Source organism: Nasonia vitripennis, chromosome 4, assembly GCF_009193385.2.
Source record: "Nasonia vitripennis strain AsymCx chromosome 4, Nvit_psr_1.1, whole genome shotgun sequence".
NCBI lineage: Eukaryota > Metazoa > Arthropoda > Insecta > Hymenoptera > Pteromalidae > Nasonia > Nasonia vitripennis.
In genome coordinates, this window is record NC_045760.1 from 7,658,366 (window position 1) to 7,684,643 (window position 26,278).

Consider the following 26,278-nt stretch of genomic DNA (forward strand, 5'->3'; position numbering starts at 1 on the left):
TACAAGTTTCTTAACAACAAGATATTGTTTATTGTCTATATGTACAAACACCGATAGTAATCGTTCCTCTCAGCTCGCGCTCGCGCAATGGTAATCATAATATAATATTATATATATCTGTCATCGTCTCTCTTGGCTTCGGTTGATCGTAAGGGTGATTAATGATAAAGATAAAAAAAAGACAGCCTCAAGCTCCCTGCGGATCTTGGGGCGTGCGGTCACAGCGCCGTTATATACAACTCTCCTGCACCCTGAGGCTCCTCGTGTAGATGTCGTGGCTCCGATGTACCGGCAGAGTGCTGGGCCTCGCGCTCGGGCTCCCGGCCTCTTGAACTAGGCAGCTGGCGCCGTTCTGCCGTAGCCAGCTGTCCTTCTCCGTGAGCTGCTGAGCCGACGTCGCGGAAGACAACAAGTCCTCGTCCTGCAGGTGTCGCCGGAAGTCTTTGATGCGCTCGGGCTTGGGCGCGTAGTTCGGCTCGGAGATGTCGGGCCGCCTCTCCGCCTTCGTCGACGGGATCACGTCCGGATCCTCCTCCGCCGCCAGCTCGTGCATCGCCGTCGTCGTCGTCGTCGTCGTTTTGGCAGTCCGCGTGAGCGTCGCCGCTCGCGCGTACACGTCCAGTAGCTGCTGCTGCGAGCCCATGGAAGCCTCGCTGCGACACGCGTGCAGCTCGTACTCCTGGCTCACCTGCTGCGGGAGAGCCGAAATTAGGAAGGTTCGACTTTTAAAAATTTCGATGCTGTTTTGTCGTGTTTCCAGAACAATGAATCACAATAAAGTCGCAGCAGAACAACCCGAGTATGGCCAGCCGAAGCGCCACATCTTATACAAACAATAACGCAGGAGGCAAGATCTCCCTATTTGTTTATCCACGACGGACTGTATACACACTCACCACATGCTGCGCCAGCTGCATATGTCGCTGTTGTCCGGCGAGTTCGCGGGCGTCGCCGAGCAGGGCATTGCCAGCCGTGGCCGGGGTGAGGTTGCCGGCGGCGTTGCCGGCACCGGCGTAGTGCACTACCAGCGTCTGAGTCTTGCTCGGCTGCAGCGGGTGGTTGCGCCTGTAGAGAGTCAGCGTCACGCCGACCACGAGGATGCAGATGGCCGTGATGCCCCCGGCGAAACAGGCTACCAGCAGACTGTAGTCCGTGCTGGCGTCGCTCGACTCGCGACCTGCAGCGACAATGCCAGAGGTGCGCGTATTTTAAGAAAAATTTATCAGTTTTACCGGGGATCGATCCGCTTGAAAATTATGTATACGTATGATACCCTGATCACATAGACGCGTAATCCAATAATGATAACGAGCGTCAGGAGGGATCGGAGTCGAGCGAAAAATAGCTGTACACGCAGGAAGGAGCCGCGAATAACGCGTAGCAGCCGCATTGCCTGCGGGAGGGCACGTGGCCTCGATAAATTGATAGATATTTGTTTCGATCCCGCTAAACAATGTGCGCGATCGAAACAAAAATATCGGGAGAAAAAATCCAACTGATTAGTTACTCGAAACGCGAATAAACAAAACTATACTCCAATCAAGCCACCGCCCTCGTATCTGCGAGGCAATAGGGCGCGTAGATATACAAGCCGCCAGCAGCAGCGCGGGGAGCGACGCGTCCGGCTATATGGCGGGGCTCTCGTATTTCCGCTCCGTCTCGCATGTACACGTCTGGGAAGGCAAAGATTAAGCGGGGCCATCTCTCCCTCCGGCTCTCTTCTCAACGTCAGCGGGCTAGAAAAAAGGAGGAAGCGAGCCAGGGCCACAGGCCGTATCAGCGGCCACTTTGCGATTCAGAGAGCGCGCGGGTTCGTTAGCCCGCGCTCGCGCAGCTTGATGTATATATCCTCGGCGAGACGACGCGACCGACCACGATCTGTCCCAAGAAGAGCGAGTGAGAGAGTCGGGTTTGACGCTCCAGCGCCTCCGACGCGCTCTTTTTTCACCCGAGAGGATTTTATTCGACAGGCGCTCTCCTCGCCTCTATTCAGTACGAGGTCGCTTCTCGACCGAATACGCCCTAATAAGCAATCGCGAATAATCAGGGATAATCGCGAGTGTCTGACTGAACTCGGCCGTTATCACTGATGGCCGTAGCGGTAACGGAGAAGATCATCGGAGACGCCGGGCGAGTTCGCGGAATGCAAAAACCCCCGCGGCTGTACAGCGTATAAAATTTCGCGAGCACAGTTAAAAGGATAACGCACACGAACACACACTAGCCGACTGAATGTGTACGTAGCGAACTCTCGTCCCGCATGGGAGGTGGGAGGGAGAGCTGGAAGCCACATGAATAACCCATGAGGATGGAAATTAAAGACGATAAATGTGCTCCGAATGAGACAGCCGCGCTCGCGGAATAAGGGACTCTCCGCGCGCTGTTTTATGGGATTTTAATTCAGGGCTCGCCGAGAGTGAGAGAGAGAGAGAGAGAGAGAGCCGGGCCTTTTTGGAAAAGCCCGAAAATAATACCGCGCTGCAACAGTCCCGCGCTTTCCGTTGAACTCGTCCGCATCCTCGCATGCACATGCATAATATATCCGAATGTATAAGGCACTCACCAGTGGTGTACATCGCGACGCCCTTGAGCGTCACGGGCTCGAGGACGACGGGTTCGCTGCGGCCCTTGGCGTTGACGGCGTATAGCAGCAGCCTGTAATTCCGTCCGGGCTCGAGTCCTGGCACCTCGAAGATCGGGCCGAAAGCCGCGACGGTGGCGCCGTTCGCCGAGGTTGCCACACCCGCGGAGGACGCGGCAGCCGGCAGCGCCTTATCGGTGTGATTTATGTAAATCGTGTTGACGTGATAAACGTTCTCGTCGCTGTAGACCTCGAGCTCGAAGCTCGTGATGGGCAGGCCGCCGTCGAAGCCCTCGCTGCAGCGCACTATCAGCCAGTCGGCATCGCGCGCGTCCGTCGCTTTGAAATCCTCCTGACCTGTGCGGGAGGACAGAAAAAAAGAGGACCGATTGCACACACTCCCAATTGCACCGGATGGAAAAAAGTCTGCCCGTTGTTTACAAAGGCGCGTCAACGTCCGACGACGAATAACAACGCAACTCGCCGTCGCCGTGCGGGAAAAAGGGGGAGCTCCGAGAGAGGGAGAAGCTGCGGCTAAATTAACGTTCCGGGAAAGGAAGCAGGAACACGAAAGAAGAAGTAAGCGCCTACTCCCTCGGATTCTTTCATCGGCCCCTGAACTCACGTCCGCAGATAAGGGATCAAATTATTTCCGCGCTTCCTGAGGCGATAATGTAAGTAACAGGGACAGCTAATTATTAGAGTGTGCGCCCGTCGGGATTCCCAAGCTTCCTGCTGACGCTATATACAGATATATACCGCGCACACAATGCGGGGGGAAGTGAATGTTCCTTACAGCTGTACGCTGCCGCGGGAATGAGTCTTTATCGTTTATTTTTCCCGAAGTTACGATAATAGAAAGCTCACCCATGCGATAGGCGTAGGGTCCGGTGGACTGCACGGCCGAGCAGTTCTGCAGCGGGTAGGGCTTGCCGGCGACGATGATCTGGAAGCGGCAGGGCACTTTCTGCGCTCCTATGCTGTTCCTGGCCGAGCAGGCGATTGTCCCGTAGTCCATGTCGCTGGCGGGCGTGTAGTTGAGCCTCGAGCCGTGCCAGTGGGTGGTGACCAGCTGCTGGGGCCGCACCTGGGCGTAGCGACTCGCCGGCACGCTCATCAGCTCGCCCGAGTTGTTGAACGTCCACTGGAAGCTCGTCGGCGGCGGCTTCGACTGCACCCCGCAGACCAGCGAGATCGTCTCGTGCTTCAGCGCGCCCACCACCTGCGTCGTCGTCCCGTCCTTGCAGATCGGCGCGTCTGTGCCGTTTAAATATTTTATAACGACGCGCGTTGCGAATCGCGTTTCAGATAAGAGGGATGTACTCACACATGATGTCGAGGGTGACGGGCTTGCTCATGGCCTTGCCCTCGTAGTTGGCCGCCATGCAGGAGTAGTCGCCGGCAGAGGCGCGGTTAACGCTCTGGAGCACGAGCGAGTTGCCACCGGGCAGGATGACGTTAGCCGCCGGGTTGTGGTGCAGCTCCCGGCCGTCCTTGTACCAGCCGAGCTTGTACGCCTTGGGATTGGCATTGACCTCGCACTCGAAGTACACGTCGTCGCCCTCGTTGATGTCCGTCGCCCGGAGACTCGAGCCCAGCCTGATCGTCACGATCGGCACGTCTGTGTACGAAGAGGGAAGGAAAGCGTCAATTCGACACGCGGGCCTTGGATTCTCTCCTCGTTATACTCACAGTGCACGACGAGATGCCACTTGTCCTCGAGCGCGCTGTCCTGCACCACGGGATTCTCTGCCCGACAGGTCAAGAACTTGCCGTCGTCCTCGATCGTCGGCACGTAGCTCATCACGCTCCGCGTCATGTTCGGACCCTCTGCGAACTGCGCCAAAAGATAGAGCTTTTGGAAAATTTAGTTTTTCAAGGAATTATTACAAAAATTGCTACACACGTTTCTCGCCATGTGCTTGATCTGATGGATGCCCTTCCACCAAGTTATCACAGCCTCCGGCCTCGATCCCGAGCTCACGCACTCGATCTCGTACGACATGAGGGCCGAGAGATGCGGCGTTTTATTTGTTATGTTCACCAGCAGCGGCTTCACTGCGCAGTTCAAAGAAAAGCGTCTCTCGAGTACGTGAATACAGAGCTGTGAATAGGTATCTCAAAACTCACGATTGACGTCGACAATGATCTCGGCACTGGTGGCCGACACGAGATGCGTGTTGCTGGCGTTGCAGACGAACTGCGCGCTGAGGAGGTCCCGGGTGGCGCGGGTCAGGTCGAGCCGGTTCACCGTCAGGTCGTCGTAATTGTACTCGTAGGTGGAGTCGATGAGCTTGCCGTCGCGGTGCCAGGTGACTCGGGGCGGTGGTCTTCCGCCCGTCACCTCGCACACCAGCACCAGACTGCTGTCCTCGTCGAAGGGCTGTAGGTTCTTGGCCAGGGTGCGATCCCGCGTGTAGATCACCGGCGACTGCGGTGGCACTGAAAATGTGACAACGAGGACATGCTATATATTTTCGCACGATGGTGTACGTCCGCGGCAACACGTGTACTTCATTGGGATTCATAATGCAGGCATAATAATCTCTCTCTCTCTCTCTCTCTCTCTCTCTCTCTCTCGACGCGAGCATACATGCAGGTACGAGGCGTATTGTGAATTATTTAGTCGGTTATTTAACGATGTCGTCAAACTGATTTGACAAGACAGGTACAGAGCTGCCGAGGAAATTTGGCCGTTATGCATCAATTACTATACTGCGGGCTTATTATGAATTAAACTTTTATCCGTCTATAATAACTTCGCGTGTACGCTATCGGTGATCGCATTGAAATTTAATCCAACCAATTTAGCTTCTCATAGATTATACACGAGCTGTATCTCATCAGCGCTGTTTTTAGCCACTTTGACACAAGTTGCGCGAATCGAAAAAACGCAATCGAGGACTCACCGATGATGGTGAGATTGACCTTCCGACTCCTGGTGGGATTGTTCCGAAAGTCGATCCTGCAGCGGTAGAGTCCGGCATCCTCGGGCATGAGCTTGTCGATCTGAAGCTCGGCTCGCTGGTCGAGGAACCGGACGCTGGCCCTGTCGCCCAGTGCCTTGGGATTCGACCACTGCTTGCCCTGGGACAGAGGCTTCGAGCGACCGTCCACGCTGTAGATGGGCGCGCCCTCGTGCTCGTTTCGGTACCAGAACAGCATGAACGGCTCCTCGCCGCGAGGACCCGGCGCCAGGTCACAGGGGAGCCGCGCTGCGTAGCCCGTCACTGCCGACACCTGCGCCAGCGGTACTGCAAGCAAACGGAGAAGGGTACGTTAAAAAAATATCCTTCGCTGTAACGACGATTTTTTATCATAAATGGCAAGTCACTAAATATAACCCCGCAGAAGTCCTGTTAACATTATTTACGAAAGCGATCTCTTCGAGTTTAAGCTAAGTGCCAAATCAGTTCTGGATGCTCGTTTCCGAAATCTCGCGACTGCCTACCGAATAAAAGCGTCCTCCAAATCATCTCATAAATTGCAGTCTTCCAGAACAGAGAGCTCCGCGCACACACACACACAACAGCCGTACAGCAGAAATAACGACAGCTTCATTATTTTCTTTCACCCGTACATCTCGCAGCTATTATCACGCTTTACGCGAGCCGCCTCGCACGTATTTACAGCCGATGGCGTCTTGAAAAATAAAGAAGGTTGCGCTAACGACTCGTGCGCGCACGCGTGCAGAAGAACATCGCGATCTGAGACGAAGAAGAAGAAGAAGAAGAAGGAAAGCCGCGCTCTTGGACATCAATTAATCGGCTTGTTCGTGAATTTATACGCGCGGCTGATCAATCGTACGGATCTCATTACCTATTATACGTTTTTTCACGTTAACGCGCGTTCTGTTTGCCTTTACAACCGGTCTGTGTGCGGGAATGCGAAGACGGGCTTGTTTTATAAGGCTGAAATATTAATAAAATCATTTAGCACACACAGCAAACATCGTTAAGGCGTTATATTGTCGAGAGAGAGAGAGAGAGAGAGAGAGAGAGAGAGAGAGAGAGAGAGAGAGCGAGGGAGAGAGAGAGAGAGGGGGGGACTATTAGGGATGTGTAATTTCGAGGATACGTTCGCCGCGAGCTAATGGTGTATGCGCACGCCGACTGCCGTCGTTTTGTCTGTAATAACTCGGGCTTTTTTGCCTTCTAATGCGCGCTTGATATTTCTCGAGGATAATCGCGCGTCTATATGCTTGACTATTGTTATGAGACTCTGATGCTTCTGTAGAATTGACTATCTATTGGTAACGAAGCAAACAATACAAATCGTAATTGTTTTGATCTTTTACAACGGATTTGAAATTAATTACCAGTCCTTTTATTCTACTATAGTCGCGGCACGCTTTAATCCCTCCGGCGAGAGCTCGCCGATCGATAACATTCCATATGAACGAGCTAAATCCGAAAGAGTTCCCCCAAAGACACAAATAGCGTCAGTATAGTATACTATATAGGTACGTACACATACAAACATGTGTACTCTTCTTGCGCTTCGTCGAACGCGGCTGTCCGTGTGGAAGCGAAAGTGCGACCGATTTTTGCGGCTCGTTTCTCACGAAGAATTGTACAACACAGTGCGGGGAACAAGCCTTTCCGCGTCACGCTTCGTTGTCTCAATCATCGTAATACACGAGCCGCTACTGCCGTTAAATAACGTCCTATTGGCAGAACGTTGCACTATGCGCACATGTGCCGATGGCGTACCGCATGTAAAAAGACAGTACAGTGTCGCGGCTAACATGATCCAGAAGGACAAAACGCTGACCGGCTGGTGACACGCGAGCTGATGCATAGATACTTTTAGCTTGAGCTAACGAACGACCTGCTTCCTATACATTGTATTTTTCAGGTTTTCGCGTTCGAAAATAGCGTTGTAGGTAGAGATTTTCAACGAACCATTATTTTCGCCGCGTGAGGGTGAGCCGCATAAAACGGCAGAGAGGAACCTGATTAAGGATGAAGAAACCTGACTCGTATGGTAGGGGGAAAACGAAAACCAACTCCAGCTCTGCGCGCGTGGGTGTGTTCATACGGACAAAGCGGCCGCCGCGACGACAACGCTTCGGAAATAACGAGACGGCCAGTCGTATATAAGAAGCTCCGCGCACCCGATTCTATAGAAATTCGCGCTCGAGTCGACTGTATACGTTTCCGAGAATATGTTATTGGTTCATACGTATCCTACCGCGGAGGACAAAGTTCTTTGTCGCAAAAGGAGCTGGTACACATGTGCGAAGGACATTCGTGACCCACGTCACGAATCAAACCTGCACTAATTGGAGCTACTACTCAGAACAATTTTATACTGTACCCAAGTCCGAGGATCTATATATATATATATATATATATATATATATATATATATACTAGTGGGGCTCCGCCCCCCTGCTCGCTTCGCTCGCCAACCCCCTATTGTAGTTTCTGTGTGATTTTATCTTCAAAATTTTATTTTCATGAACTGATAATTATGTTCTGGATGGTTGAAAATGATCGATCTTATTGTATAAGAAAACCTGTTACTGGAAGTAAAAGTATTGTTTAACATTGAACTTCTACTATTAATGGCATTTAAAATAGTTTTAGCTAGTTTTTGAAGTTTTCTGACGCTTGAAATTCATCATTTGAATTTATATATATATTTTTTTTTAAATTAATTTTAATTTTTTTTAATGTTCTTAATGTTTAAATCTTTGTGCCGCAAAAGGCATCTATAAAATGATAGACTTTTCGAGTTGCGCGCCATTGGGAGACGTGAGGTGATCCTGAAAATTAAATTATTTGGAAAACTGTCTCTTTATTCTGTCTCTCTAGTTCTGTCTGACTACTCATATTACCTGAAAATTCATCGAGGTCTTTGATCTCGCTTATCTTGTCCATTTTGTTGTTTATTCAATCAGTGAATCATCTATAATGATTATACTTTATGATGGTTCTTTGAGTTCTTTGAACTCAATTATTCCCTAACTTATTTACACGTTATTAATAATTAACTTTAATCTTATAACTTAAATAAAATTAGAGATCTTCAATATCTGGTTCTCTTGGAACTGATACTTCTTACCTTAACCTAAACCTTAATTCTATTTAATATTATCCAATTTAAATCTATTTAATCATAATATGTTATAAATTTGTATTTAATTGGACTGTTAATGCGGCCTTATTTTACTACGCAATAGCGTTGTGAAAGTATGACGGTCTCAAGCCCGATAACGCAGAGAGCAGTCATGTTATTTGGTGGGGGGGTGGTGGGGGTGGGGGGTGGGGGGGGGTAGTGGGGGGGGTGGGGGGGAGTCTTGCCAAAATGACTATATAATATAGGAAGATATATACGCACGAGAATATATTCGGCAACCGTTGTATATATTCGAGCAATCAACTTCTCGCTGGCGCGCAAGCAAATAGCGAACAATTTGAGTGTCTCCGCAGCCCAACGTGTATCTATGTATTATAGCAACAATCCTAAGACGGAGTCGTCCGTCGCGTTAATTAATTATTATATCTCTCAGCAAGACGAAAGCTATAGCTGACACGACTCGTGTGTATTAGCAGTTCGACGTTGAATTCAAGCGCCGCATCTCGAATTCCGCGGGCACCGCAGGCAATATCATATGCCATCACTCGCTCGGTCTACTAATGAGTATACACGTCGCCTCTCCTGCGGATATTATTAACTCATCTTTCTCTTTTGAGACTTAACGTTCGAGACTCGCGCCGCTATTGCTCGAGAGTTCGTGAATTAAAAATCGCGCGGTGTATAACGAACGAGAGTAATTCTAAAGTTTCAGCCGCGCGGTGCTGCTACTTTCGCCAAACTTCGCAAAGCGGTGCGCACTGTAAGCGTTATGTATAGTCGGCCTCCGAAGTCGCGGTTCAAGCCGCGAGAAAGATGCGATTTTAAATAAAAGGCCATACACACACGCTGTGCTAGTGGAATATGGTACACGCGTAGGTATATAATACTCGAAAAGTTCGCGCGGAAAGCCAAGGAGGGAGAAAGAGGGTGAAGAGCGAGTTAGCGGACGGCGTGATTGTGCGCGCAGAGAAGAGGCAGCTCCGGAGAAAATAATCTCATTAAATTTTAACAATTCCCCGTTACCCTCGGCTTAGCTCAGCGCGTGCGGAGCCGGGGCTAGGGAGACTTTTTCTCACGAAACCACCACTCGGAGGACTACTTGTCGTGCCGACCAGCCGGAAAAAACTCTACTCTACTCCTTCTCTCGGCCAGTTCTCGCGCAAAAAATGCCGACCAAGTGCGGAAGATTATGCGCTCGTTAATTGAAGTGCTTACTTCGCCAGAGTAGCCGGATATACGCGCGAGTCATAATTTCCAGCAATTTTTACAAGCCGACGCCCGGAATCTTTCCATCGACACACCTTACGTGTCACCCTATAATATCGCGAGCCTTACCCAACGATCTTCTATAATAATATAAATAAACGAAACGGCCTCGAGAAAGAGGATCCGATCAACGCTGCAGAGACAAAGCCGCAGCTGACGCATTACGTGTACACACAGAGGAGGAGATCACCGCGACGGGGATAATTGTTTCTACGGATCTGGCGTGCGATTCAATGGAGTAGTGCACACAGCTTCGTCCTGCACTGCAGCCGCGGCTTTTTCTCTCTCTTCGGTCGAGCTTTTCTTCCAATCGATCATGGGACAAAGCTCGCCTTGGCTTACGTGAATTGATCTTCGCGGCTTATATGGAGAGCCTTCGCTGACGGTCGTTTACTGAAAAATGTGCAAAACGATTTTCCTCTACCCTCAAGGGCCTTCGCACCTGCTGGAGACTGGTTTCTATATGTCTGGCGCTAAGATTTCGAAGCGGGTTCTTCAAAAATCCAACTCGCAATTTCAGAGAAGATGAAAGTTAGCGAGCTTGACCTATACTCGTCTCTCGGAAACGACTTTAGCCGCAAGGGAGAGAGACGCTCGTTGAAGTATTATGCTTCCCCTTTAATAAATCCTGGGCAATCTATAGGCGAAGGGGGACTCAGGGCGTCGGTAATATTTATGAATGGAGTATCAGCGAAGAAGGAAAAAGGATGACGAGAGAGCCGATAGTCGGACGGTATACAGAGAGGCTAAATTGTTAAACAGGGCAACGGCAAGCAGCTAAGAGCAGCGTAACTCGACGTTGCCGTGATCGCTGAATTTTTCAAGGCGAACGAGTTTTCATCGCTTAACTCTATATATACAGCGGAATATGCGGGAAAGCGCCAGAATTCGATTGAATTTTGAAATAAGGTCCTTAAAAATCGAATCGAAAGACGAAGCAATCACGACTATTTTCGACGACCACCAAAGCTCCCCCGATAAATCCATAGGGTGTGTATATACAGAGGCCAGCGACGCACAGCGCACGAGGGAGTAGAGAGAAAGCCGCTGCAACGGAAATAGGAAAGTAATCAAATAAAGAAAAGAGCAGCTGCTGCGTGCGAAAAGACAGCGCCGGAGAAGTGGAAAATTAAAGAGAGAGATAGAGGGAGAGAGAGAAAAGAACAAGGAATAACGAGAGAAAGCGGCGACCGAGCCTTGACCCAGCTTAATCAATGGGGAATTCTCGCGCTTTCCTGCATCAGGAAGCCGTGTGCTGCTGTGTACACGAATCCTCCCGCGGCTTTGCTCCCTTATCGCCGACCTTTTTTGTCCCGCTCACCTTTCTCTCTCTCTCTCTCTCTCTCTCTCTCTCTCTTTTCATCCTCTTCGTCTCCGGAGCAGCAGCAGCAGCAGCAACTCTCCTTGTGTGATCTTAATTTGTTCGACCTAATAAGAACGAAGCCGCTGCTGCCGGCGCATCAAACGATGGGACTGGCAAGCTCGTTACGTGCATCGGCGCCTCTCTCTCTCTCTCTCTCTCTCTCTCTCTTTCGCCGAAGAAAGAGAGATCTTCCCTTGGCGTTCAATCAGCGCGGATGTTTTCATTTACGGAGTGATTCGCCGCTCGGCGCTGTGCAGGAAGAAGCCGGGGGAAAAAATTAGAGGCATAGACCGCTCTCCCGAAATTGCTCGTTATTTCGTTCATTAGCCGCTCGCGCGAGGCTCTACGTTTTTTTTTCCACGCGAAACGACCTGCATTACATCGGCTTCTTTTTCCCGTAATTATTAATTCGGCTGGGCGAGATATCAGAATGAGGCGCTTTGAGCATCCCGAGCTGACTAATTGATCCGAGCCATCAACGCACCTGCGCACATCATGCTTATGATAATGTCCTACTCTGAATTTTTGTTCGCGTACATAACGCTCGATAAAAACTATACAAGTTTACTAGTATACCGACTGTAAAACTATCTGCGAGAGAGGCCGAAAAAAAATTGGCCGCCTCGCAAGTAGATTATCGGTTTATGTTACTCTACCGCGGCCTACCATTTGTCCGTTATTCGAGCGTTTCTCGCGCGTTATAGAAATATTACTTTCCCAACTGTGCCAGCCAGAGAACTTCATCCGCACTCGCGCGAGAGAGCTGCTGCGTTATCGTGCGCTCTCGTATCGTATCGAGTACACACATCTCGTTATTTTAGAAAAAAATCCCTCTCTACCAGCTTCAACTCGGATAGAATTCATAATTTCCGATTGATTCGTCGGCTCGTAAATCCACGCCGCTTTGACTTTTCATCATCGTTCGATATTAATAAAGCGTTCCACACATGTCGTTGCATAAAGCAAGTCGCGCTCGCGCGCGAGAGCGTTATTATTTATGGCCCGATCCGTTATTAACCCAACGCACTACGGCAGCTATCTTCTGCCTGCGATCGTCGGGGGCGAATTTATGCTCGTTACAAATCATATAGTTAAACAAACAAATCGTTCGTTAAAATGACTAATGGATCCTTTGTTCAGCCGGTGCATGTGTGTGTGAACGTTTTTCGCTAATGTGCGCGCGCGCGCGTCGTCTCTGCGATATGCCAGAGCGCGCGGGTGGCATAAATAATACCAAGTCAGCACACAGGAAGCGCAATATGCGTCCGACAGATATTTCACTTGCCGCGAGAGTATTCGCCGAAACATTAGCGCGCGAGATGACGGATACAATTACTGGGCTCGTGTGTAAGCGCGATGAAAGCTTTATACGCCGGGAACGTAATTCTGATTTCCTCATCGTATATAGTACATACCTTGTGTCATTTTTCATACACTTCGGGAATAATGGTTTTCCACCTCCGATGCTTCTCTCTGGAGCATACTCGAGCTCTCTTATCTTCTGTATATAGAATACTTCAATTTTCATTCGCTGCATCAAGAATGTCCCGCGCTTCGCGTCCCCGAACAATGACTTTTTTTCAATCTCTTTTCCGCCTATAGCGTTATACAATTCGCCCGCGTATGTATAGGGATAATGCAGCAGCAATGACAAGATGGATTTCCGCAATCCCCGGACGCGAGCCCCAAAAAAGAACGGCGTTTTATATAAAAGAAAAATAAATGATAATACGAGAGGGCATACGGTCTGGCGCAATGATTATGAATTCACGCTTCCTTTCTCGGCGGTATACCTATATATGTATACGAGTCGCGTAAAACATCGCGCCGGCAAAAAGAGCATCGCAGGGAGGAGGCCCAAGCGCATAACCGCCATTAGTTATAAGCGAAAGCTGCGAGACGGTCGGGAATTTTTCAGCTTTCCGAAAAGTTTGACCAACGAGCAGCCATTCGTTATCCCCGCTGCGCTGCGGTGCAGTGTAGGGGAAACGACTCGCGTATCTGTATACGTATGTGTGTAACGTGGATATGGGAGGTTCTGAAAGAAGCACTGCGCTCGCGATACTGCTGCATATACATATATTTTCCTCGTCGCGAGGGAGAGGAAAACAAAGTTGGCTCGACCGAGTGCAGTTATACGTGTGTCATGTGAATTCCACGGTGTAAAAGTGGCGCCGAAACGAAAATCGGATTAGCGTCTCAGTTTATTTCGCGTTTTTCGAGAAAAATAGCTCGCGCGGCAGTCGATTCTCGTCTTACTGGATCACCCAATTACGGTTTGAAGCAATACATAATTTCAACGGTTACATATCTCTGACAAACTCCGTGTGGGCAATGAATAATCGAACTGTGCGCGCGGTGTCAGGCTTTGGAGCGGCGAATCGTCAAATTCGGTTATCGAGAATAATCGAAATTCGATTCAAGAAATATCGACGCGAAAGTCGCTACGAAAGCAGATATAATGACCACACCTGTATAGCGACCTACAAAAAGCGCACTATAACCGCGAGAGACGCGCATCTTTGCTGGTATAGCGAGCATCAAAAAGTCTCTCTCTCGCTTTCGACCGAGAATAATTCTAATTCGAGAGAGAGAGAGAGAGAGAGAGAGAGAGAGTCCTCGCACGGGGAAAAGGTTTCTTTGAAGAGCGCGGCGCGAAAGCTTCTTCCGAGGAAGTCGCGTATACACTCGCGATAATTGTGTCTCGCTCCATGTCCGGCTCTCATGGTATATCTATATATACACGGCAGCTCTCGAGCTTCCTTGAAACGTTTCCCCCCTCCTTACTCCTCGCCCATGCTTGGGTTATTCTTTGTGAAGCTTCTCCGTATACGTCGTTTCCCCCGGTGGTTCGCGCGCTGCTATACTTTCTTTTGATTCTATCTCTCATTCACCGGAACGAGAGCTGCTGTTTGCGCAAGGCAAACGCATTTGTTCTCTTATAACGCGCTGCGCCAGCGCTATAATGTTTGTTGCTAGATGAATTTGTCCGCGCGCGCTTTCTCTTTCTCTTTTTTACCCCCGCGTTTGCTTTGCCGGCTTCTTTTATCGCGCCCTTGTTTGCGCAAACATTCGCATCGCGGATATCGAAAGAGTTTGCGCGTCTGTTTTCGCGAGGGGGGAGAAGCCACATTTTGTTGATCGGAAAATATTTGGCCTCGGGCTTTTAATGGATGGCGCGGAAATTCGAAAGATCGTCGCGACTTGGGTGAAAGGAATGCGTTTGTCGTCTTTGAATTCGGCCGTTGCCCTACTACTACTGATTTGTTACGTTTGGACGACAACACATTTTTCTCGCAAGCGCCGCCCATCACGGTAAATCATCGCGAGTTTCATTATTCTTCTTCCTCGACCGCCTGTTTTCTTCGTTTTCGACGAGACTCGCTCTTATCTTTGTCGTCGCAAATATAATCATCCCGGCGGCTACGGATTCCGCTTTATTCGTTGTAGATTATTCTAACAAATAATACACGAGTATAATTCATTACAGCAAGTGTAGACTAATGGCTTTTCGTGTAGGTGCACGAGAAATAAACAATAACGAAATCAATGCGCCTTGTATATACCTGTATAAACGGATTGATCCGAATAATTAGCTCGACGAAAGCGATTATCGCGTAATTAGATCAGTGTACACGCGATAATGTTATATATAAATTATCAATGTCGAAATGCGGTAAAAGCGAAACAGCTCGTACAATGAATCTTGGATTATTCCTCTGCAATGAAAAACATTTCCTTCCCGCGTATAAATAAACGATGAGCTTATCGCAATCACTAATTCACGTACAAAACTGGAACTCTCGCCGCACCACAGCCGAATTCCTATCACTTATATACATCCAAGATATGATGCGCGCCGCGATATAACGCGATCCTTCGCTTCACGTGCACTCGCCGCGGAAAATGAAAATTAATTATTCTCAGCGCAGAGCGCGAAGCCAGCTTTATTTTACACGCGATGACGAGAATGATCAATCTCCGCGGCACGCCTTGTACGGCTCTATATGCGCGCGCACACACACATACACTTATTGTATGCATCAAAAGTCACCTATACCTATATACACACGAGGCGGTTGCTCGTTATAGCTAGCGAGCGCGCGAAACGTCTCTGATCGCTCGAATGGCTTATCGTCGTCGCCGTCGTCGTAGTCGTCAGCAGCGTGTTATTGTCATTGTTATTACTATACAGAGAGAAGAGAGAGGGAGAGAGAGAGAGAGAGAGAGAGAGAGAGAGAGAGAGAGAGAGAGCTGCGCTCACGCATGCGTGCGTCCCTGCATAAATATACATGTACTCCGGCGGCGTGAGAAAGGAGAACGTGTGTGTGGTATGTATGCATATAGACTGAAGCTAGAGAGGAAGAGAGATAGAAGTGGCGCAAACGCTCGCGCTGCATACATGTATATGCGAGTATATATGCATGCGAATTAGTCAAGTTCGCTGCTGGAGCGCGCAGCTCGATGCTAATCCCTCGCGTTCGTGCGGTAGTGTGCCGCCGCGCCGTGAAGGTACGGCGTTAAACCGAAAATGGGATACTCCCCGAGAGTTGAAGCTCCTGTGCGTATATATTTATATATACCTTGTGCCAGATACTGGTGCAAAGAAATTTCCCGGGTCATTAATAAATATTACGCGGGCGCCCCCGCGGTAACACGATTACACGGCAGCATCCCGCGAGGAGATTATTTTTATCGCGTCTCGGATGAAATCAATCCTCGGACACGCACTCGCCTGATAGATACATATATACGCCGAGGAGATAAACTATAAAGAGAAAACTTAACCCCGCGGATTTTGAAAGTCCCTCGAAGGTATACGCTTCATAGGTCGCTGCTCTTTCCGAGCCGCGCGCGCGAGGCGGCGAATCGATACAATGTGTTTGTGTGTGCAGCTAGTGGTCGGCCTGCTTTGAAGGCTCTCGCTGCCGGCGCGTCTTCGCGGGCTTTGACCCGTGGGAATTCGGAACTCGGCCGGACGATCATCGCAAGCTCCCTGCGAGGGGAAGCTTTTCCTTTTCTTCTTCGATCTTCTTCTCTCTTTTTTTTAAAATCTGTTACGCTGATATGCCGGGGTTGTCATGGTTTACGTAATTCGACGAGTTATATGCAGAGCTGCGCAGCGCATTATAATTGTGATGAATTTAATTGCACGAGATGCAGCTCATGCGGAAAGTATAATGCGATGCTGCGTGTATACCGCTCGAGGAAATTAACGTGTTCATAAAAAATTCAAACCGCGGAAAATACATTTATTGCCCGCTTGTGGTTGTATATAGTGCAGTGTAGGTGGTATGTCGTTGGAGGTAAGCCTGTGTGTGCGCGTGTCCGAAATATTCCATTCGTGCTAAAGGCTGAAATTCGAATTTCTATAGGTAGAACTGAAATTAACGAAATTCGAGTATGGATTATCTTTTATAAGTATGATTAAATTATATACACAGCTTCGACTCTATAAATCGATCGCAGAGGTTCTGATTAGACTGGGTTGCGCGGGAATAATTACGCAATCAAAACTTCAATTTGTTAGTACTGCACAGACCATCCTTTCAATCACTTTTTTAGTCAGATCGCATACAGGCCTCCAAACGAAGCACTAACGCGTACTTGTAATCAAGGCAGCGAAAAACCAGAGCTAATTATTCGTGTCTATACGCAGCTATCTCCCTATATTATCAGTGCGCGGCGAGCGTCGGTATACACAGAAATCGAACGGAAATACGAAAGCTTCGGGCGGAAGCATCCGACGTCTGCAACTGTGCCTGCAGTGTAGTATACGTTCGTGTATGCACGTGTATCTATACATAAGCGAGCGAACATTCCAATGGCGCGTGTAGAGTAGGAGAGGACGGCTTCGATCGCGGGGCCGACGCTGAGGCAATTTTCCTCCTGCACCGGAGCTCCGGAAGCGAACATTACGAGGCTATATCCGTTTATCTCATTTTGCGAATCGCAACTTCTGGCCTGCTGCTGCTGGGCGACTGCTCTCCCTCTGTATACCAAAGAGTCTTTCGCCCGAAAAGTTCGACGCGAAAAGCTGCTGCTGCAAGCTCTTCTGCTCTATTTGTCGGTGATTCCCTCTCGAGAATTAAAGAGAGCAGGTGGCCCTTTTTTCGCAGATGCAGCGCACGCGCGCGCACGTCTTGCTTCCTTTTTTTCTGTCTGCGATGCGCGAATGCTTTTTTCCTCGCCTCGCGTCCTGCACGCTTTGTTGCGCGTGCGAGTATTTTCTTCCTTTTTTCTCTTTCTCTTTCACTGCGATTACATAAGCGACCCGCTTAGCTAGTATTCCGGCGAATTTTTAATATAAAGAAGATTCGCATCTGGCCTGCAAATGAAATTCGATCCACTACAGTGTAGCGAGCACGATTAAACGATTTGAAACTGTCTATGCGTGTGTGCGTTCTTGAGGTCGCCACTTCAATTAAAACGAGGAAGTTGCCAAAATGAAGTCCAGATTCAATATAATTTGTACAAATTACACGCTCAGTTATAACTGAGCGATCGCTCGTGTATACATCGGGATGCTCGAACTAATTATTGAAGAATGAAACGCTGCCCCGTGGCTTTAATAAAATTTAAGGTAAGGCTCCGGTTTTAAAAACCAAGCGACTTTCAGCGCCAGAGGACTTGAGTTCCCTCCCTTCCGTTGGCTTGTATAGCCCCGACAGCAGCAGCACACCCGCTCTCCCGAGGAGCATAATTACCAGGACCGCGCGTTTAAGACACCCGAGTGCTCGAGTTATTAGGAAAAGTGCTTCCTGCCGACGGAGCCCGGCTCCGCTGCGCAATATACCCTCAAATTGAAACATCTCGAGAGCGCGTTTGATTTTCCGTGAAATTGTTGTTGTTGGAGAGAACGAGACAGAGAGAGAGAGAGAGGGAGGGTCAGAGGGAATGTCTGAACTGGAAATTCAATTGCAATTATGTTGCGGTGATGAAAGTGAACCGTTTACCTATACATATTCGAGGCGGTGAAACCGAGCTGTGCGGCTGCCCGACTAATTTAACTCACTGCTCTGCTGCTGCTACTGCGAAAGTTTGCGGAAAAATGTAAGTCATAATACGAAAGTTCAACCGCGCGTTTGCTTCGTAGAATCATCATGTTTGTATATATACGAATTATTCCGCGGAACGTTATTTACCGCTATATGCGAGCTCAGAGCAGAGAGAGAAAGCTATACGCGATACTCGCAATTCTCGCCGATTCATTCGCAAACGTGATTATACGCGAAAGCGTTGCAGCAGGAACGATATAACGCGTCGTATACCTTGAAATATATATCAGTGCGAGTTTAACGCCCTCGGCTACTGGATTTTAGAAAAAAAAAACAGCCCATGAACGTCGCGTCCATTTCCCCCTATGTGAGCGACCGACGTAAAATTTTACGCACATAATTCCACCGCGCGCGCGACGGACTTCCAACAATTTTCGCGCTGAGTATGTACAGAGAGGGGGGCGGGGAAAGCTCGAGGGCGAGCCGCATGGCGCGAAGCGGCTGTAAGGCCGAGCGTATAAGACCTCATAACTCGGCCATTCGAGTACTCGACAGTATTGCCCACATTGGTATATATGGCTGTGTAAGTGTATACCTCGCCGACGCACGTGCGAGAATTTCAACTCCGCAGAGCTGTATACGTATGGGTGATATTGCGCTCTTGCATTGCGAGCTTTTCGTTGAGTCCGATTTTCATCATTCAAGAAGTTGAACTCGATTTCGAAGATCACAGCATTCAAATAATAGCCCCTTGACGTTTTAATACGATTATTTATTCCAGTTATGTCGTTTGACATATATTTCCCTCATAAAAATGAGGTAATTCACTTATATAATTAAGGTTCTCATATTTTATTTTCAATAAAAAAATCTGCCTGTTTCATCCGAGCTGATTCATCAACATTTTTCAAAAGAGCGCGCAACGATTGATCGTGCACTTTTTCAAAGAGTTCGCAGCGCCGTGTGTCTAATTGCTTCACGAGGATTAGCCGCTAAGGCTGTGATCGATGGCTCCCGAAAAATATGTAAGTTCATACGTTACTTTTACTCCAGAGCCGTATACTACAGCGACATAGCACACATACACGAGGGGGAAAAAGCTTCTATCGCGCGTAACGAATTGCTTTATCGTAAAAACAGTTTCGCGAAATTGCCCTCGAATTCCGCTGTAAAAATCGCGAGTATTAAATTTCGCTGTGCGCACGCCCCGCTTTATTGAATCGAATCAAAATTAGAATCTGCTTGAATTTTGGAAATTTTTTATCCGAAAGAAAAAAAGGGGGGTACAAAAATATTCAAATTTTCGCGCAACGCAATTTTCATCCTTTAAACTATGTTATATTCTCGAACGAACGCTATTTGGGACGCACGTGTGCATGCGTACGGTTGCGGTGGATTTTTCGGTTGACAGGCTCTAAAAATGGCATAAAACACGTCCGCGCTTTCTTTTCTTCGTAAAACTGGAAGACGCGACGAAATGAGATACGATTTATAAAATAGCCCGTCGGAGCTTAATACGACGCTCGTGAAAAGGCTGTGAAAGAGGTAAGACGTGTACACGGATTAGTTGTAGTTGCGAAGTAATTTCTGTAAGCGCAAATATCCCAGCATAATAATGTCACTTTTGTACAACGAAACTGCGACATTTTTGAAACTCTCGTTATCATAGGATTAAGTTCCTTTTGTCCTACCTCCTCTATGATCAGCGTTGAAAAAATTGAAGAAGGCAAGCGGTTGAAATGACTTTATTCCTTATTCTGCCTTTATATTCTATACTGGAAAAGCGAATTCCAGTAGTTTAAAAAAAGAATTCCCGGAATAAACGTCGAGCGCGCGATCGCGCAATGAATCGCTAAAAGTGAAACCCATTTCAGCAAAGCAACGATTGCGGTCGGAAATTAAATTCAAACCAGCTTCCGACACGTTGCAAAAGCTCTATACACTATTATACACCCTCGGCGTAGCAGCGCAAAAAATGCTTTGTAAAGCTATGCACCGCGCTGTGCCGAAATCCTTTTAATCCAGTTCTTTTTTTCTATATACGGTCGATAGCAGCAAATGCTTCGAATGGAATTCTCGCTTCAAAAAAAAAAAAAAGATCCCGCGCAACAATAAAGCTCTGAAGCGTTCTGGGTGAAAAAAAAGCTCCCGGCCCGGATGTCACGCATGGCATCTAGCCTCGATCGCGCATCACTCCCCCGTCAGCGCTCGACTGCAGCCACTTATCCTCGCCTCCGTGTGATGCGGTAATACGTATATATAGTATGTAACGCGGAGCGTGCCAAACAACAGCAGTCAACCAGTTACCGGCACGTCGTCGTCGCGTGCTTGCAGCAACTTGTGGGTGTGTGTGTGTGTGTTGTGTGCGTGTGTGTCGCGCAATGCGTGTCTGTATACCGCCAATATGTTTTATATATATATATATATATATATATATATATATATATATATATATATATATATATATATATATATGTGTATGTATGTATGTATGTATGTATGATACGGCTAGACTCGCGACTCGTAATTTCTATATCGGCGCGCGCGCGTGTTTATATACCGCGAGAGCACGCGACGATCGCGACGCTCGAGACGAGAGTATACGCACATCTGCCTGCAGCGCAGTGAGGATGTAGATATATACGTATATTTGAGCTATATACACAGGCAGAGCGTCGGGAGAGCGCGAGGCTGTTGGCTCCTCTCAATGCCGAGAGAGGAATATATTTATGACCTGGGAATGGGAGAAAGGCCGAGGAAAGCGCGAGATTGAGTGTGGCTTCGAATGGAGGCAACGGGTTATGGCTCCGGAGGCCTCGGTGATAAAACTAAGGGTTCACGAGCTAGACGGTGATCGGTGCTCTGCTGTCCTCCGTGAACCCCCTGCACGCGCGAGAGGTGAACAGTCCCTCGATTTGTAATCAAGTGTTTTCTTTGAATTCGCTATACTGATCTATCGCTGTTTTTTTTCTTCTATACATTTGTACAAACATCAGGTTTACAGAGATATTTTCGCAATTGCGATAATTATACCTGCACTTATTGCATTATCTGATTCTGCGCGGCGTTTTCCATACAGCAGCGAAATCGCGCACTAATTACACCTCGAGAGGATTACCGTTTAACCCTGATTGAGGCGATAATTTTTACCATCAGCGATAAAAACTTTTACGCAGCGATGCGCGCAGGGCTTTCAATTAAGCGCCGGCCCTTTTAAGCGAAATCAAAATAAACGTTATCGCATTGATCGATCGCGGCAAACGGTATTTTTTTTTTTTTTTCGAAAATCTCCGCAACAAAGATCGCAATAATCCCTCGACAACGCAGCCTCATTAGCGATTCGCCTGCGCGCGCACGAGCGAGTTATCTCTTTGAAGGTCGAAACAAAACTGCCAACTCGCGATTCAATCAACGAACTCATTATGTATCTTTCTAGGCGACGCGAATGGAAATAAAGCTGTCTCGTTTCCGAGTTTTTACGAAAAAACATGCATCACGCAATCTTACAGCTTTTCTATTTATTTACGTATTTTATACTTGAAATATTTATATACAGGGATCAGAAGTAACCCCGCGCTCGTCATTCGCTTCATTAGACAAATTAATATAATAACGCTCACCGCGCGCTTGCTCATCAATCCTGACGAATTTTTGTCAGCAACGTGTACACTGCCGATGACTAGCAGCTGATGGGTTCACTCGGTCGTGCATGTGATGACTCGTTTTGAGCATGTGATACTGTATTTGTATACGGCGGATAGTTATAGCTCGATGTAAATAATTACGGAACACACGCGCGCGTGCTACTGCGCTGTTGTGTGATGGATTATCGCTTGCGCAAGTTAATTGTTACGGAAAGGGCTGCGCGCGACAATAACTATATAACTTCTTTTTGCTCTCGCTACATAGAACTATATAGAGGGGCGGCGTTTTATTTCAACGCGCGCGTGCGACGCCGGTGATGTATCGTTGCTTCGCCCGCGCGGATGATAATTATTCAATTTTCGTGACGTCAGAACGAATGTATATATATAGAAGAACAGGGTTGACAGGGTGTGATATTTTTACATCGTTGCGCGCTGAATGAAGGATTCCTGAGTGAAAGTGTATTACGGGCGTGGTTTATAAATACAACCTTGTGTATCCATAACCGCAACCGATGCTATAACCGTTTTATTGCACATCGGAACGCATTATGTAATGAGATTCATGGATTTTAATACATTGCAAAGCTGCTAACGCACACATTCAAGACCCTTCATATTCATGTCGTAATGCTCTCTCATAGCGACTCCACCGCTACCATCAAACGTATTAAATGATAACACGCTCTGAAAATCCCGCGCGCACGCGTCCATCAATTTTAGACGAGTCCCGTGTGCTCGCTGTATATACAGCTGCAGTAGCAACATCGGCGCAGCTTCGAGTTTATAGTTACTTACCCGCTAAACAGCATAAACGCTCGCGAGTATAGAGCGAGAGAGCGAGCGCCGAGCCAAAAATCGATCCCCGCATCCAGAGGGCTTTTCAAGCTCGGCAAGCGTTAACCCGAATTTCCTCCGCAGGCTGTGTGTGTATGTGTGTGTGTGTAGCTAGTGACGTGCGTATAATGCACGTTACAGGGGGCTCCTTTAACGAACGCTGCGCACGTTAGACTGCGTGTATACCTATAACATGCGTGTACATGGATAATGCACACACAGAGACTGCGCAAGAGATTTCTCGAGGGGGAAAAGGCCAAACTGCGCGCTATATACACAGACTTGCAGCCGCGGAACGAGTATCGACAGACGAATTTTCCTCCTCGAGTATACGCGTGTCCGTGTATCACGTAGCGACGATTTTCAGCGCCGATGATTCCTCGAATTTTTTCTCGTGTGTGAGTATTCCTATCGCGTATCCGCTGCGATGATTCTCGGAAGCGAGAGGACAATTCGTCTCTCATATAGCTACAGATAGTGTATACGCCATACGTAGTTACACGATATGCGCTCTTTTTGCTCGGCGAGTGGGCGGCTTCATTAGCATTCCGGGAGCGTTATCGGCTCAATTAAATCTGAATTTTTCGTGCAGCCCGCCGCGACGAGAGTTTTTTCCCCTCCCTCCGCACCGAGTCGCTTCCAAGTCTCGCTCATAGATATACCTAGAGTAAGAGAGAGAGAGAGAGAGAGAGAGAGAGAGAGAGAGAGAGAGAGAAAGAGAGAGAAAGCTGCCGAGAGGCGCGCGCGTGCATTATCGTAAAAACGTTTTACGAGCCATTGCCCCCGCGGCGTCGTCGTCGTCGTCACCGCGGCGGAAGAAATCAAACTCCTGCTAGCCCGGGCGTAATTACTTTTAATTTCCAAGTTATCGAACTCGGCTACTGAGAAAATTCAATTTGTCCGTTGGCGCTTGATTATAATTATATTTGCATCGGGACCAGCGGCTTTTTCGAAATTCCACCTCGCGATTACGTTTTGTCGCGCGCGAAGAGAGGAAAAAAATACGCGCGCGGTATTTAAACGGAAACGCGCGCGATTTTCCTCTTGCCGTTTTGGATCGATTAGATTTTCTCTCATTCCCTTATTCGCGCGTATCACGGAATATTTCGCGTTTTATTAAACGCGCGCTCGGCGAGCTTTCATTGAACCGCTCTCTCTCTCTCCCTCTCTCTCTTTCTCTCCCTCTCTCTCTCTCTCTCTCTCTCTCTCTCCCTCTCGAAACGCGAAAACATTTGTCGCGACTTCAAAGCGAACGATTTCATTTGCTCGCGCGTAGGTATATAAGTATATTATTCGCGCGCGGTATCTCTCACGCGACGCGCTGCATGAAAAAGCCATTAAAATAATGGAAAAGCACATAACAGCGGAACTTCTAACGAAGTCCGGTCCTTCGCGCGCATATCTCCGCATCTCTTCGCAAGCTCCTCTCATTTGATAACACAATACCCCGTCTCTGCTCTGCTTCTGCCGCTGCTGCTGCTGCAATTTTCGCTGCGCGCACGTATCAAAGACTCGTTTACCGCGACTACACTCGCGCGCGCGCGCGTTCTCTCTCTCTCTCTCTCTCTCTCTCTCTCTCTCTCTCTCTCTGCACAACCTTATCGCCTGCGCTGTACTGCGCTCTCGGCTTTATTTGTATACGTACTCGGCTGCACACCCGCAAGCTCTGTATATATGTATACGCGTTCCTCGGAGGGTATACCGGGGGAAAAAATTACGTGTATATACGCAGGCAAATTACTGTTTGTCCACTTGTCGCGTATGTGTTTGTTCAACTGTATATGTATATATTCCACGCGCTACCGCTGCAACGCGTAAACGAGCGCGTAATATTGTACCAATATTGAAAGCACCTTTTCGATTAGACTCTGCTCTTGCCTGTATACACGTCAGACTCGCGGTTTTTCGTCGGCTGTCTTCTTTCGCAGTATTAGGAGTGTATGCACAGAGCGAGACATGTCGAGCTGCGCGAGGGCGTGTGTATACAGCGCTGCTGTTGCTCTGGGCAAATAGACGTTTCGAATACAAGCCGCGGAATTGGACACGATAACGGCTTGTCGATGTGCACACGCTCATACTTGTTTGCACTGGGGGACAGCGCGCCGCGCTGGCTGACGTTTTTATCTGTCGCGCCGTTTCGGCTTCATTATAATATTTTCGTGCGCACAGCACCGAGACTACTACGTTGTTAGTGTGACTTTGCGCGATCTCTCGCCCTCCCGTTATTAATGGGGCTGGCTTTTTGTCGCCGAGACAATGATTTACGTTACTTTGACGCGAGGAGAAAGCCGTGAAAGAGGTGTGTATAATCACGAACGGAGTCTGATTTTCGATAAAACTCTCCAGTCGGTTTCTCCTTCGAGCAGATTTCTCTCCGAGGGGTACCACCTATATTCGTGGATATTTTTAGACAACAGTTTCATCTCTTGAATATCCCAAAGGTGTGCGTGTAATAAAAAAAACTCCGTCGAATACGAGTTAGAGCCGATATTTCCAGAAGCTTTCCACGGTCCCGGTGAAGAAGGCAAAAGTGCCTCCGCGCAATGAAATTCTATTTATATCGAATTTTCCATTTTCATGCGTTCGGCAACAGGTAGCCTATAAGCGTTCGGATACTCCTTTTTCTACGAAGATACAGAGCGACTCGTTAGACGTTTCAAAACTCTCGACTATACGCTGTGCGAAAAAAGAAAGGCTGGAAAGAAAGCCAATCGATTCATGGCGCGCACGACACGTACGAAAAGCCATGTAGCGTGTTTTTAAGGCCGACGTCGCGAGAGCGAGCTCAGCGCCGCGTGAAATCGGTTTCACAGAGGCTCGAGGGGCTCGCGGTCAATAATTAGCCATCCGGTCCAGCAGTTGCGCGAGAGCCCTCCTATGGAACTCAGAGATATCGTATGATACTCACTCGGCTCATCCACCTTCTGCAGCTGTCCCCTCGACGTGAGCTCCGAGTCGACGAGGCACATCATCGTCAGCAGCAGGAGCGACCTCATCCTGCGGTTTAGCAGCCGGTGACGACACTTTCGAATAATCCCGGGAAAACTAGGTACGGCGCTTTTCTTTCCAGCCCGCAAGTCCCCTTGGCACAGGTGAGATCATCGGCGTAGGAACGTTCTCGTCTCGCTGATCCGCATCTCGGCTCACTGTGTACCGGCTATTACATATAGCCGATTCCTTTGGTCCCTCGGGAGAAAGAGAGAGTGAGAGAGAGAGGGACGAGCACGGAGAGAGCACTACCGCTTCACCGACTATCCTTAACACCGATCACCAAGGCGCAGAGCCGCGTACGAGTCATCATGAGAGCTCTCGCGCACACGCGCACTGCAGATGTGCGATGGTACACACACGGACACACTCGCGCGTATGTATGCTACCACCTCGGCATCACAGTACAGTATAACGGTAGTAGTCGCTTTGACTCTGGGCTCCGGCTGACCCGAGGCTGAGCCTCGCCACTGACTCGCGTGCTCACTGCTGCGCCGCGCTAGCCCTACTGACTCGC

The 26,278-nt window shown here is 48.5% G+C and overlaps 1 protein-coding gene across 2 annotated transcripts; it reads right to left on the reverse strand.

Annotated features, from left to right (window-relative positions):
• LOC100115841 (hemicentin-1) lies at nt 1–26,278 on the reverse strand. Of its 2 annotated transcripts, none has more exons than XM_016985484.2 (10): nt 25,682–26,278; nt 5,491–5,835; nt 4,712–5,023; nt 4,488–4,639; nt 4,274–4,418; nt 3,909–4,202; nt 3,449–3,838; nt 2,564–2,938; nt 897–1,177; nt 1–688 (listed from the first exon to the last, which is right to left on the reverse strand). In XM_016985484.2, the coding sequence occupies exons 1-10, from the start codon at nt 25,767–25,769 to the stop codon at nt 230–232; spliced, it is 2,841 nt and encodes a 946-aa protein (XP_016840973.1). In that variant the 5' UTR covers nt 25,770–26,278; the 3' UTR covers nt 1–229. The 2 variants fall into 2 exon arrangements, with proteins under 2 accessions (XP_016840973.1, XP_001600446.1); XM_001600396.6 differs by having other exon boundaries at nt 1–691; nt 25,682–26,277.